Source organism: Gouania willdenowi, chromosome 4 (assembly GCF_900634775.1).
Source record: "Gouania willdenowi chromosome 4, fGouWil2.1, whole genome shotgun sequence".
In the NCBI taxonomy this organism is placed as follows: domain Eukaryota; kingdom Metazoa; phylum Chordata; class Actinopteri; order Blenniiformes; family Gobiesocidae; genus Gouania; species Gouania willdenowi.
This window is the reverse complement of record NC_041047.1, coordinates 14,868,680-14,881,999: the sequence shown is the minus strand read 5'-3', so window position 1 is coordinate 14,881,999 and position 13,320 is coordinate 14,868,680. Positions and strand designations below refer to the sequence as shown.

Here is a 13,320-nt window from a genome sequence, read left to right as displayed (position 1 = left end):
ATGTTGCTTGGCTGGATCAGAAATAGACTTCCTAAAATGTGGAGTTATTAGGTTTAAATGTTTGTAGCATTCCTTTCTTTTGACAAGTTGGTGGGAGACACCGGAGCCCGGATGCAGGTGTTGTCTTGCCCTTGTGTTGGTCAGACCTGACTAACCAGGCAAAAGCTTTGGTCATTTATCCACCAAGTCTCATTTTCTTTCCTCCCCTTCAACAGAAAATGCTGTAGTTTCTGTCCTAATAAATCACCTGTGTAAGAGCAATAGCTTTGTGTAAAAAGAGGGGGGGGGGGGTGAGGAGTGAGAGAGCTGTGGGGTTCGGTGTCAGGCACAGGTGGCTGGGGTCAGAGTCTCTGTCTCACCTTGGTCCAAATGCTCCTGACAGGCCTACGTGCATTCACCCACCTGCAACCGTGACGGCCACACGCACACACAGTCACTCTTCACACGTGCACACAGACCAGTGCACAGTCACACAAACTCAAGAAAACTGCAGAAACGGCTTTGGGTGCTCCCTGGAGGAGGAAAACACTGAAACTATGCTAATGCATGCCAGTTCATCAATTTAGTCCTGGACACAATACGCTTTCTGGGCTCACACTGAATGAATATCTGTCAAGGTTAAAATGTTATCAGAGCTAGGATGGGCACTTCTGAGAAAATGAATCTCCATATAATGAAAGAAAAATCAATAGCTGTAACCACACAGATGGAGTTAAATGCCTCAGATACACACAATTTATTCTAATACACTGTCTGTTTACGCTGCTGGATGTGTCACTCAGAGGGTGCACTACCTTACAATGCGGTCATTAATAATAATGACCACTTCTGAGTAATTCCAATATTGACCACTAGCCAAATAAAGTGGGTATAGCTTTATCTTGTGGTAAAATCCTGTTTAGAACTAACTTAGTGAAGACATTAAGCGCAAATGGCTGAGCAAAGAACAGATGTCATATTAGGACTTACAATGAAATCAACAAATAGGGTGATTCGATAGTCGTGTTACTTCCAAACTGAGGAATTGGACAAAATTAAAGTGGAAATGGACAGAAACCAGTGAAGCGATTTGTAATGCAGTGTTTATGAAAATATATAAAGTAAATGTAGCTAAATCATTTAGGTTTGCTTAGTTGGTATTTGGTCAGAGATTCCCGTTCTTGACTCTCGGGACGTGCTTTATTTGAGTGAGTCATCCAAATGTCTCCAGTCCTTGGACACTGTTTTTCATTTGTCACTGGTTGAAGTCGTCTGACCCACCGTTGTGAATTACTTGTGAAATCAAATTTGCCTCCTCTGAGTGCACACAGATGCACAGTGGCTGACCCTAATTTATAAAGCTCTTCTAGGCTTGGTCCCTCTCTATTTGTGTGCTTTATTGCAGAAAACAAGCAGCTGCTATGCCTTGCGTCCTCGCACTACACTTGTTTTAACTGTTTCTCGAGTAAAGACTGAATTTGGAACAAAAGAGGTTTCAGCTTTGCTGGCCCCTTGGCATGGAATGCTGCACAGACTCAACTGAAGCTCTGTGAAGTTATTCCACTTGGAGACTTTCATTCTATCCTAAGGAACAGAGAGCATGAGACCATTGAACAGTGCCTGTGTTTTCAAAATCCTAAAATTAGCATTTGCTGTCATCTTATTGCTCACACACTTGAGTAAAAGAGATCTTCAAGTCAGAAGGTTTTTATCTGGTTAAATAAAGGTTTTTTGTTGTTGTTGTTCTTTAAGTATGCACCAATGCACTCAAGCGTCCTTCCTCTAAGTAAACCAAATATTTGATTAGCAAAATTTGAAAAATACTGTATATCGCTGCCATTTCTTCTCCTAGTCTTCCTGCCCACATTTTTCCAGTGTTTTATGCAGAATGTCTTATAGCTGCATGAAATACATTTACTAATGAAATACTCATTGAGGCATCCAACATTTCTAAAATAGCAACAACACTGACTGAAAGAAGAAAAGCATGCACTAAAGATTTTTTTTTAGAAACTTTAAGATGAAATCCCTCCATTCATTTTCTTGATCCACTTGTTTATTTACTCACAGTAAAGGTGCTTATCTCAAACTGCTTACTCATACCTGACATACACTTTGTTATGGGAATAAGTGGGAATACTTAAAAAAGCCCCACTACTACATCACTAGTCATGGTCTGTTGATAAAAGTGTTAATTTATCTCTTCACTTTCTTTACTTGTCAGATGAACAACATCATTTTGACGTTAATTATAGAACACACCCGTAATTACGCTGCTGCTTTTTTTTTTTTCTTTTTTCATTCTCACCTGGAAGAGCAGTCACGTCTACTTTGCATCAGTCTGCAAGTGAAGTGCGCCAATATTTTATATGTTTAAACTGGCAAAACTCCCAGCAGTTTGAAAATGAGTCAGTGTTTAACTTAGAAATAGAATGACAGATTTCAACAAAGCTTAAGACTCTTTTTTTTTTTTTCATGTCGGGGAAACAGAACTGCCTGGCTCAGTGGTTTGAAATTGGCTGTTAAAGGTTTGGCTCACTAAGAGCATGACATATTGTTGTTTTACTGCTACTCAGGTTTTAACTTGTATGATTTAAATAATGGTGATGTGGCAAATGCTGGACCAATACAGAAAATGTCAACATTAACTTTCTTTTTTCTTTAAATTTGTATGTAGTCATTCAATAGTAATCAAAAAAAATGGATGGACTTACTAATTGTGCACCAGACTGAATTAATGAACCATGTAATAACAATCTTGTGATTTACTGCCAGTTTTAAGACGCATTTACTGAAACAGTTGTTAGCTTTGAAAAGAATCGCTCATTTTGTCAATTAAATCTTTTAACCTCTGGAGCGTTTTCAGTCAATGATCTGACTGCTGATTGTAATGATTTGAAATCTAATGCTGGAAGGTTTTACAGATAGAGATCCTCCTTCAAAGCTATCACAATGGCTCCCCAGAGAAGCTTTGCATTCAGATCATGTTCGGCTGGAGCCACGCCTGTCGATTGGCAAGGGAAAAAAAAAACAATCCGCTTTGCTCTACTGTAGCTTTCTCTGCCATTTAGACTTATAGATATAGTGTTTTTATGATGCTGCCATGTTTGTGTTTGCTGTATGTAACAGTGGTATTCACAATACATTCACTAGTGCAGTGGTTTTTACATTATCCATGTTTGTTTTTGTTTTTTTTACCTTTCTCTGTCATTGGTAATATCGATTTTTACATACTTTAGTTGCATCATTCACACCATTACACACACACATTGCACTTGGGACTGTAACATGCTTTTATTAAACTAATGACATCCAAACATATATTATAATATCCAAAGTGACTTTGGGGAAGTATAAATCAAAGCATTCATTACATAATGAAAATATCTATCGTATGATCGCTTGATTGTCAACAACTGGAAAGACACGAGCAAATGGTTGCTGTGAAAAAAAGAGGAAAAAAACATCTGCATGAGGCTGTAGACGGTGGAAACTGTTTGTTGATAATGAAACATTCTTAATCAATCACATCTGCTGAAGTCTGCCAATTGATTAAAAATGTATCTCATGAGAAAATCATTTCGGGTTCCGTTGCACAAAAATAATTGCCACGATGATGCATGTCATGCTGAATATTGTCTCATTTATGTTGTATTGTTGCTTTTACATTCAAATGAAATCAACTGAGTCACTATTCCCACCACTGGGAAAATTCCAACCTGTTAATGTTTTACTTTACTACATGACTAGGCGTGCCATGAAAAACCTATCAGAAATGTTTCTGCACAGAGTGATTGTTTTTTTTTGTGTGTGTGTCTAGTTTTCTTCTGCTCTCGCCAAGCTTCTGTCTTGTTTTCCCATGCTTGTTCATTGATGATAAGTTGCTATGAAATTCAATTGTCATTTAAATCAATAATTCAGAAAATATTAATTCTTTACAAAAATCGAATTAATAACTGCCCTGCGATGGACTGGCACTCTGTCCAGGGTGTACCCCTGCCTAGCGTTGATTGAGATTGTGCCACATTGTGTGTCGGGTAGATGCGGAAAAAGTGTTGCCATAGCGCTTTTGCGATACATTTTAAAATCAAAGCATCTGAAATTCGTCCTCATGAAAGCGTAAAAACTGTTTAACAATATTGACTGTTTTTTTTTTTCTTTTTGAAATTCAGGCGTTTCTAATTTTCTAATACCAGTTTAGTTTTGCACTTTTCTAAGGGTAATGGAAACCCAGCTATGGACTCAAGTGGTTAAAACATGATATCAACCCATGTGGAGGGCACTGTGCCCCTAACCATTTAACCCTAAAACAAATTATGTAATTTATCTGTACATCTCTATACACAGTCATTCATGTTCACAGAGCAAAGTTTTAGCTATCTCATTGGCTAAGACTTTGCTTAGAGATTCTTTTAATCTATTAACACATAAATGATTTCATGTTTATGGAAGAAATAAGTGAACTCACATGGCCATGCCAGCCTATTCATAGGCAGCAAGGAGCACTATAGCTCACAAACACATTGTCTGGATCCTGCCTCTGGGGTTGTGATGCCAGCTTTGGGCACGTCAGTCTTTTGGGCATCAGGATTAGTTTTTCCCAGACACACTTGTCAAAGGATTAGTTCATACTCTGATTACCAGAACCATTTCTCCTCTTTTCTCGCATGCCACAGTCATTCCTTTGTACGTCTTTTATGCATGTTCATACTAAACACAAGGTAGTGCTCTGCCATATTCCATATTCCATTTTTTGTTTCCCATCTTCCTCCTCTTTCCTTATCCTTCCCACTTCTTTCTATCTATCCTTTTGGAACTTTTTATTCATCACTTCTCTTCTTCAACTAGGTGTTGATGAGCTTCAGCACAGTCTTTTTCTCTTCTTTTTTTCCAGGAGGGAAGAAGGATTACACTAAGCCCTAACCCAGGGAGACCAGCCTTATCTTGCCTGTAGCAGCTCCATGCACCAGAGACAACTGGCTGGAAGAGAACACAGCTATAGACCATGAGAGGCAGTGGGAGAATGGATGGGCATGACCAGTAACAGAAGAGCATCCATGTTTCAGAAAACTAAACTTGATATTCTTCAGCCGTGGTTTCCAATCAATTAATCTCTCCAAATTTGATTAAAGAACACCTGAGTTGCTTAGAATTAGGAACATGTTTTCATTTTATTGCTGAACTGTGTGGATTGCTCTATAGTCAGACATTATTTATGTGGCACAGGGGATTTTGTTACTTATTCCTCTCCAATCAGCACTTCACCAGGATCATCTACTTTGCTGATTTCATCTGTACTCTCTCTTTCTTTTTGGCAAATCTTCCATTTTTGCTGCATTATTTTCAATTATGGTGACTATGATTAAAGTACCATCCTTGATTTGTTTCCAAAATGAAACCTCTTCTCTCTTCCTAATGACTGAGACAATGACTCATGCTAGGAAGGAACAAGGCCCCACTGTAGGATGTTGGCCTATTCACCTGGCCTAATTTAAACCAAACTTTTTTTATATAGCATATTTCATGCACGAGGCAACACAACGTGCCTCACAGTCAAAAACAAGTCATCACAACGATGACTTGCCAATTAAAAATACAGTACAAAAATTCAGAATAAAAGCTCGACATGTACAATAAAATTATTCACATAAAGTAGATCACACAAACAAACACACACTGAAAACAGACAGCAACATCAAACCGTAAAATGCTCCAAAAAGTAAAGTTGCATTTGAATTACTCTACCTATGGGATGGCTGGACGTCTGAGAATGAACCACGCTCTAAGAAGGATATGAGAAGAGGTTTGGAGGTGGAGGGGGACATGTTATACAACTCACGTTTCCTTTTTAGTTGAACAAATTCCCCAAACAGAACAAACCTCCGCACCTCGCACCAAATATCCTCTTTGCCAGATATTGGCAGTTTATCTGGATCAGTAATCCTGATTCTGATACAATGATTATTCACACTTTAAAAGGCTATTAAGAATTTCTATCCAGATTAATAATGATACAGTAGGTCCAAATGTAGGTTCACCCCCATTTTTTCAAAAAATCACAATGAATCGCGATCTGGATCTGTTCCATAATAAACACGGTGAAGAACCAACCTGACATACTGATTATATTTTCATGAAGATCGAACCAAGGTATGATTTTTTTAAATCTCACCAATTATCAGAAATAGGGAATTTCAATTTTTCAAACTGATCCAAAATCTTTATAGTGATCATGATCCCATCATTCATTCAGAGGAATCTTCCATGGCATAAAGTTGATATCTTTGGTTCAAATTTTAAATAAAACAAATAAATAAACACCTTAAAATAAATACTACCTCCTTGACGGAAGTAAGTAAAAAGTGTATTCTGCTACTTAAAACCACTCTGTTTGGCTAGTTCAGTAGCTGATAAAGTCCAAACAAGCCAAACAGGCTTCATTCACAAAAACTTCATAATAATAAAATTTCACTCGGGGGATGTCTGGCTCAGACATTAGATATGGATAGCCCTACCCCTTTGTTAGTGTTTGTAGTCTGAGTCTATTTAGTTCAATGTCATCCAAAAGCTTCACTGAGAAAGCCGCAGCAGATTAGCGGGGACTTGTGGGGCACCAGAGCCAACAGAACATAAGCCTTCATAAACCCAAAGACGACATTAAGATTTCTGCCAAGAACTTATTCATATAAATGCATAAGTGAATTCAGTCAGTGAGACAACTGATAAGACTTTGAGACAATACATAACAGGATGAATGACGAGTCTGGGCCAATTGGTAACGCATGTTTGGGTTTTTTTGCATTCTTATGGTGTTTTCAGGAAAGCATTATATGATTCCAAAACCACTTTAACAGATGCCAGGAGGAATGGCAAAGAAAAACTTTGGTGTCTGAAATGTTGTTGTCTTATGTCTTAAAACTCTAATGATTTACAGTAGTGACACCATTTAAACATTTTACTTTGGTTTACAGAACTTACTGAAAGTGTGTCAGCAGTCTCAGGCTTATGGGAGGCTGAGGTGGGGTATCAGAAGGGGGAGGTAAGGGGCAACAAAGACTCTTTCTTCACTCTTCTTCCTGATCCTATCACCCCATTTCTTGGCTGTGGAGATGAAAGACTAGCTTGTAATTGGAGAGGAGGGAGCAAGTGGAAGTAATGAGAAAGTAAAAAACGGAATGGGGTAGAGAGTGCTTGAGGAGGAGAAGGTTGAAGTAGGTGAAAGAGAAAATACCTTAGATTTCCTCAAATTAGATGACGGAAAGCAGTCTGGCCTCAATCTTTTACCAAGCCAGAGTTTGAGTGACAATGAAGCAACGTGAGGTTCCAAGCTGTAATAATGTGCCTTTATGAAGAGAACTCCAAGCTTTGTCTTCCTTTTTTGGAGGGGCCAAGACTACAGGGATCAGCCTTGACTTTTCGTGACTTTCTTTTGTCCTTCACAGGCTGTGGGAGACTTAACTTGGCCTTTCGTCCGTCATCAGAACTGTGATCCCACACTGGGATCACAGTTCTGATGCATGGGAATGCCAAAATGATGGCCAAGGGCAAGGCTCAAGTCTATAGTTCATCACAATACATGGATACAGATGTGGTTGGGACAATGTTTAGTTAAGCCTAATATCTGTAAACCTAAACTTTCTTTAAAGTTTGGATACTAGAAGATCTATTATTTCAATATCCTTCACTGCCAGAAGATAGTTAGATAGCTTTATTTTAAGTTTTGGGGACAATACCTTAATTATTCTAACCTTTCATTTTAAATTACTAGAACCCATTTATTTTGATTATGTCTGCACATAATTCACCTATATTATTGTAGATGACCACTCAAAGCATAACTCATGAGAACAAACCCAACTTTTTTATAGTCACCTGAGCTTTTCTTGTGATGTTAATAATTACAGTGTTTCAGACAAGATCAAATGTTTTTTTTTTTCCAGTGAAAAAGACACACATACACACATGCACACAAATGTTATGGAAGGGAAATTATTGTCTTTGCTGTTAAACGTCCAAGAAGTGGCTTACTCTGTCTGTGAGATTTACTTCTGTCTCTTGTTGGAGTTTTAAAAGGCAAATGTCTCCCATTATCTGGTTGGAATTTCAAAGGATGGATGTGGGTGCTTATCTTCAGCAGGAATCTGCAAAGCTGGGGTCTCCTTTTCCTTCACCCTGTCTTCATAAACTAGACCAATAAAAGAGCTGTTAACCCCACCCACTCATACCACGTGCTACACCTGGCCACAGCTGGAGACTTGTATTTTCAATGAACAGTGCATCAAAGGGGTGGGGAGGGGGGAAAGAAACTAAGTGCACCAATGAAGGACAGATGGGTAAAAGTAAAATGAAAGCATGCAGATATATAAAAAATAAAAAACAGATTAAGGAAAAATGAATAACCAAATGAGATTTTAAATTTGCAATTAGTTTGTATTCATACCATCAAGAATTTCTGTTAAATTCTAAATGACTTTCTGAGAAAGTAGTTTTTACTAACAACATTACATTGCCTTAATTTGTGCATGAACAGACTAATGCATTATTGACACAGGTACCTCAGGTTCCTAATCATCCCTAAAGAAATAGCATGACTGAAAAAAAAAAAAAATGTGTTCCTCAGAGAAATAGACTCCTCCTAGCCAACCCTCGTCCTTTCTACTCAACCCACCTTCGCAACCTATCGCGTTAAGGTGTAATTACCTGTGAAATGAGTGAACTATTAAAGGAGGGCATGACAAAGTTGTGACGGCTCACCGTCAGGAAAGAAAAACACAACTGCTTGGAGTCACTATTGTGTTTCAATCAGGAGGACGGCGACTGTGTGCTTTTGAGAGCAGCTTTATTTTTTGTTAACATTACCCACAATTCCCCGGGAGACCGGACTCCCGCTTACGTCACACTGTCGACGCACACACCTACAAATATGCAGGTCACAGTGGTATGTAACATTTACCCCCCCCCTTAAAACATCTGAACAATGGTCATGAGCTAAGACCCCCCCCCTTTAGTGCACAAACTAACATCAAGGCCAAACGGCCAACCTGGCTAGATAAACCGGGTAGACTGCCGGTTTACCCGCATAGCCCGGTGGATTATTCTGCCACCTCACAGGCTATACACTATGCTGGTGCATTAAAAGTCAGTAAAATAGTCATCGAGGTACAAGGGCCTCTGGCGAGCTCGGACCGGACGGGGTCCAACCCGCAGGGGTTCAGCCCGCACATCTGGTACAGCCTGGGTCTCCGCCAGTACATCTGGAAGGTCCCAGACCCCACTGGTGCAGCGTGGATGAGCTGCGGCTTGCTGATCCGCCACAGACGGTTGCTTCACCCGCCGGAGGCGGCTGACATGCCAGCGTGAACCATCGGTAACGCGGAAGGTGGATGGCCCCAGTTGTGCTGTGATCTGTGTTGGTGCAGACCAGAAAGAGAGCAGCTTGTGCGATCGAGTGGGTCGCCGGACTCGGACCCAGTCTGATACTGTGAGTGTAGGCGGTTTCACACGGTGTCTCCTGTCAAACCACCGCTTCATTGTACGTTGCTGCTGATCCACTCTGTCGCCTGGGGAGGGTGTTGCTGTTGAAGTAACTCTCACCGGAGGGCGCAGTCGGTCCAACGGAAGTTGTAATTCACGCCCTAGCATCAGTAGGGCTGGAGAGTTGCCAGTGGTAGTGTGGGGTGTTGCTCTGTAGTGCAGTAGGGTGCTCTGCAGTGATGTTGAGAACGACAGGCCATCTGCCATGTGTGCTCTGAGCCCGTTCTTAAGGGTCTGATTAAACCTCTCCACGCCTCCGTTGGCCTGCGGGTGGTAAAAGGCAGTCTTAATGTGCTTTATCCCCCTCCCCTCTGTAAAAGCCACAAAGTCAGCCGAAACAAACTGAGGCCCGTTATCAGTGGTGATGGCGTCAGGGACACCCCAGCGAGCGAACAAAGAGGAGAGGAAACCGATGACCACTGTAGTGGTGACAGACCCGGCAGGCAGCACCTCCGGCCATTTGGAGTGGAGATCGTAAGCTACCAGGAGGAAGCGCTGATGCTGAGGGGTGCCATGAAGTTCACCACAAATGTCCACCTGTATGTGGGTCCAGGGAGCCCGAGGCCACGGCACGGGCTGCAAGGGTGGGGGCGGGGGAGAGCCGGTCTTACCACTGGTGAGGCAGGCTGTACAGTTTCTGACCAGGTCCTCGATGTCGCGGTCAATGCCCGGCCACCAGACCAGGCCCCTGCAGCGTTGTTTGACCCTCACGACGCCCAGATGGCCGTCGTGGACCATGGCCAGGACCCGTTCTCTCAAAGTGCTCGGGACCACTGTGCATAGCCCTCTCGCCACGCAGACGTCATTCCAGCAGGAGAGGTCCCCTCTGACCCGGTGAAAGGGCGCTAGTTCCTCAGGAACCCTGGCAGGCCAGCCGTTACGAATGAAAGTGCAGAGCTGGGTGAGAACAGGGTCCTGTGCAGAGGCCGACTGAAGGTCTTTCAGTGAAACAGCTGCCTCGAGGGGCGTGTGAAGCAAGTGGATCAGTTCCGGTTCTGAGGAATCCTGGCTGGTGTCTGGTGCAGAGGCAGGTGTGGCTCTGGAGAGGAGATCTGCTACCACATTCTCCCTGCCTGGGGTAAACTGTGTGGAGAAGTTGTATGCCTGCAGCCTCTCAGACCACCGGTAAAGCCGCAGCGGTTTGTGGCCTGAACCTGTTGTGACTAGGAGGGCCGTGAGGGCCTGGTGGTCGGTCCGTAGTGTGAAATGTCGACCGTAGAGGTACATGTGCCACCGCTCACATGCCCAGACGCAGGCTAGCGCCTCCCTTTCTCCCACAGAGTACTTCTGTTCCGTTGGAGTAAGCGCTCTAGAAGCGAACGCCACTGGACGCTCAGTCCCTTGGTGAGATTGAGACAGGACCGCACCTACCGCAGTGTTGGATGCATCGCAGGTCACGAACGTCGGGCTGTCGAGGTCAAAGTGGGCCAGAACAGGTGAAGAGGTCAGTTGTGACTTAAGCCGGCGGACTGCAGCTGAGCACGCAGGAGACCAGATCCAGGGTGCATCCTGCTTCAGGAGAGCACGCAGCGGCGCAGTAGTGTCTGAGTAGAGGGGAAGGAAACGTAAGTAAAACGCAGTCATCCCCAGAAACGATGATAGTTGCGCCGGGCAGGAGGGTTCAGGCAGACGCAGGATAGCATCGACATTTGAGTGCAGCGGACTTAGCCCCTCAGCGGTCAAGCGGAACCCCACAAACTCAATAGCCTGAGCGGCGAAGATGCACTTCTCCCCATTCAGTGTGAGGTTGTGACCGGCGAGCACATCCAGCACCCTGGAAAGGCGGTCGTCATGCAGGGCGGATGTTGCTCCGTGCACCACAATATCGTCCAGGTACACAACCACCCCAGGAATACCTGCGAAGATGGTGGCCATGATTTTCTGGAAGCAGCTGGGAGCGGAGCTGAGTCCAAAGGGCATCCGCGTGTAGCGAAAGACCCCCATGTGGGTCACAAAGGCGGTGAGGTTGCGGCTGCCAGGGTGTAGGGGAACCTGCAGGTAGCCCTGGCGAAGGTCAAGCTTCGAGAAGACTGTTGAGCCATGAAACTGTGCAGAGAGCTCCTCCACTGTGGGCAGTGGGTATCTGTCCGGGACCACCGCTTTGTTTACCTGTCTGAGGTCGACACAGGGGCGGAGGCCGCCTGTCTTTTTCTTTGCCACCACCAGGTTGGAGATCCAGGGCGATGCATCGACTCGTTCGATGATGCCAGCATCCAGCAGTTTCTGTAGCTCGCCAGTGACATCATCACGCAAAGTGAGGGGCAGCCTGCGCAGAGGTTGGATGACAGTCTTCACAGCTGGGTCTATGAGCGGTTGGTGGTTGAAGGCGGTGAGGCAGCCCAGCCCAGTGAAAAGCGACGGCCAGCGCAGCTGCCATGGCGTGGTCACGGTCAGGATAGCAGCACCCAGATTGTCAGTGATGGCGAAACCCAGGGCGCAGAACAGGTCAAAGCCGAGGAGGTTGGCACCATGCCGAGACACCTGGAACGTAAATGCTGGGAGGGTCCTAGATCCATAACGAACAGAAAAGGTAGCAGTGCCCAACATGTTAATTTTAGTGTGTCCATAGCCGTACAGCTCCTCTGCTCCTGCTTTGATAGTGTGTCTGGGAAAGAGTCGCCGAACCGTGGACTCACTGAGAAGAGACCTGGAGGCAGCCGTGTCCAGTAGCAGCGGTAAACACACGTTATCCAGCTCCACCGTGCACCAGGTGAAAGGTCTGTTGTTGGCACCCACCGAGTGAATGGTGGTCGGGCTTGATGGGCGGGATGAGTGGCGCTGGGTTCTTGTGGGAGCGGGTGCTGAGCGGCACACCTTAGCAAAGTGATTGAGCCTACCGCAGCGTTGACATCTCTGTCCCGTAGCTGGGAAAACCGGTGCCCTTGTGGCGTGGGAATACGAGCCACAGTTCCCGCATGGCCGGCGTGCTGAGGCACCCTGACGTCCCGCGACGTTAACCTCGAGCTCGGTGTGAGGAAAAGCGGGGCCGGGAGCCTGGTCTGCCGGTGTCACAGTCTGAGCTAGCGGAGTGGAGAGAGAAGGAGGTGGACCTGTAGCCGTTAGCCGCGATGCTAGCAGAGCAGCCGACTCAAGCTGAAACGCCATTTCCACTGCCTTAGACAGAGTTGTGTCGTCCGGGGACAAAAGCAGTCTCTCACGCAGTTTGTGATCAGCTGCGTGTTCGGCTAACTGATCCCGAATAAACTCGTCCTCTAGGTGTTCAAATTTGCAAACGCTAGCCAAGCATCGGAGGTCCGTGACGTACTGATGGACGGACTCACCGGGCCTCTGTCGGCGCTGTCTGAAGATGATTCGCCGGACGATGACGCTCTGTGGAGCAGCGAAATGTCCGGTCAGTAAGGCAACACAGTCCCGATACTTATCCGCGGGGCCGAGCGTGCGGAAAATACGTTGTCCCTCGTTTCCCAGGCTGTGGATGAGCAGAGCCTTTAGCCTAGCATCGCTAGCATCAACGATACCGGCGGCGGCGATGAACGTCTCAAAGGACTCAAACCAGCGGGGCCACGGGATCGGCGGCTCGCCCGGCAAAGCGAGGAACGGAGAGACAGGTGAGACGGGAAAAAACTCCATCCTCGTCGCCAATATTGTGTTTCAATCAGGAGGACGGCGACTGTGTGCTTTTGAGAGCAGCTTTATTTTTTGTTAACATTACCCACAATTCCCCGGGAGACCGGACTCCCGCTTACGTCACACTGTCGACGCACACACCTACAAATATGCAGGTCACAGTGGTATGTAACAGTCACGACAGATGTTTTCTCCTGGGCCGAACTGAAATGAGCTTGG

The 13,320-nt window shown here is 44.8% G+C and overlaps 1 protein-coding gene across 1 annotated transcript; it reads right to left on the bottom strand.

The window, feature by feature from the left end:
* Window positions 1–9,111: 9,111 nt before the first annotated feature.
* LOC114461693 (uncharacterized) lies at window positions 9,112–13,104 on the bottom strand. Its single transcript, XM_028443979.1, has 2 exons — window positions 11,910–13,104; window positions 9,112–10,259 (listed from the first exon to the last, which is right to left on the bottom strand). The coding sequence occupies exons 1-2, from the start codon at window positions 13,102–13,104 to the stop codon at window positions 9,112–9,114; spliced, it is 2,343 nt and encodes a 780-aa protein (XP_028299780.1).
* Window positions 13,105–13,320: the final 216 nt, after the last annotated feature.

Bases quoted from the DNA above. Each gene is read 5' to 3' on its own strand.
- LOC114461693 (XM_028443979.1), bottom strand. From the start codon at position 13,104: ATGGAGTTTTTTCCCGTCTCACCTGTCTCTCCGTTCCTCGCTTTGCCG. The intron at 10,260-11,909 runs TCCTGACCGTGA...TGAGAGAACGGG, and splicing joins TGACAATCTGGGTGCTGCTA to TCCTGGCCATGGTCCACGAC.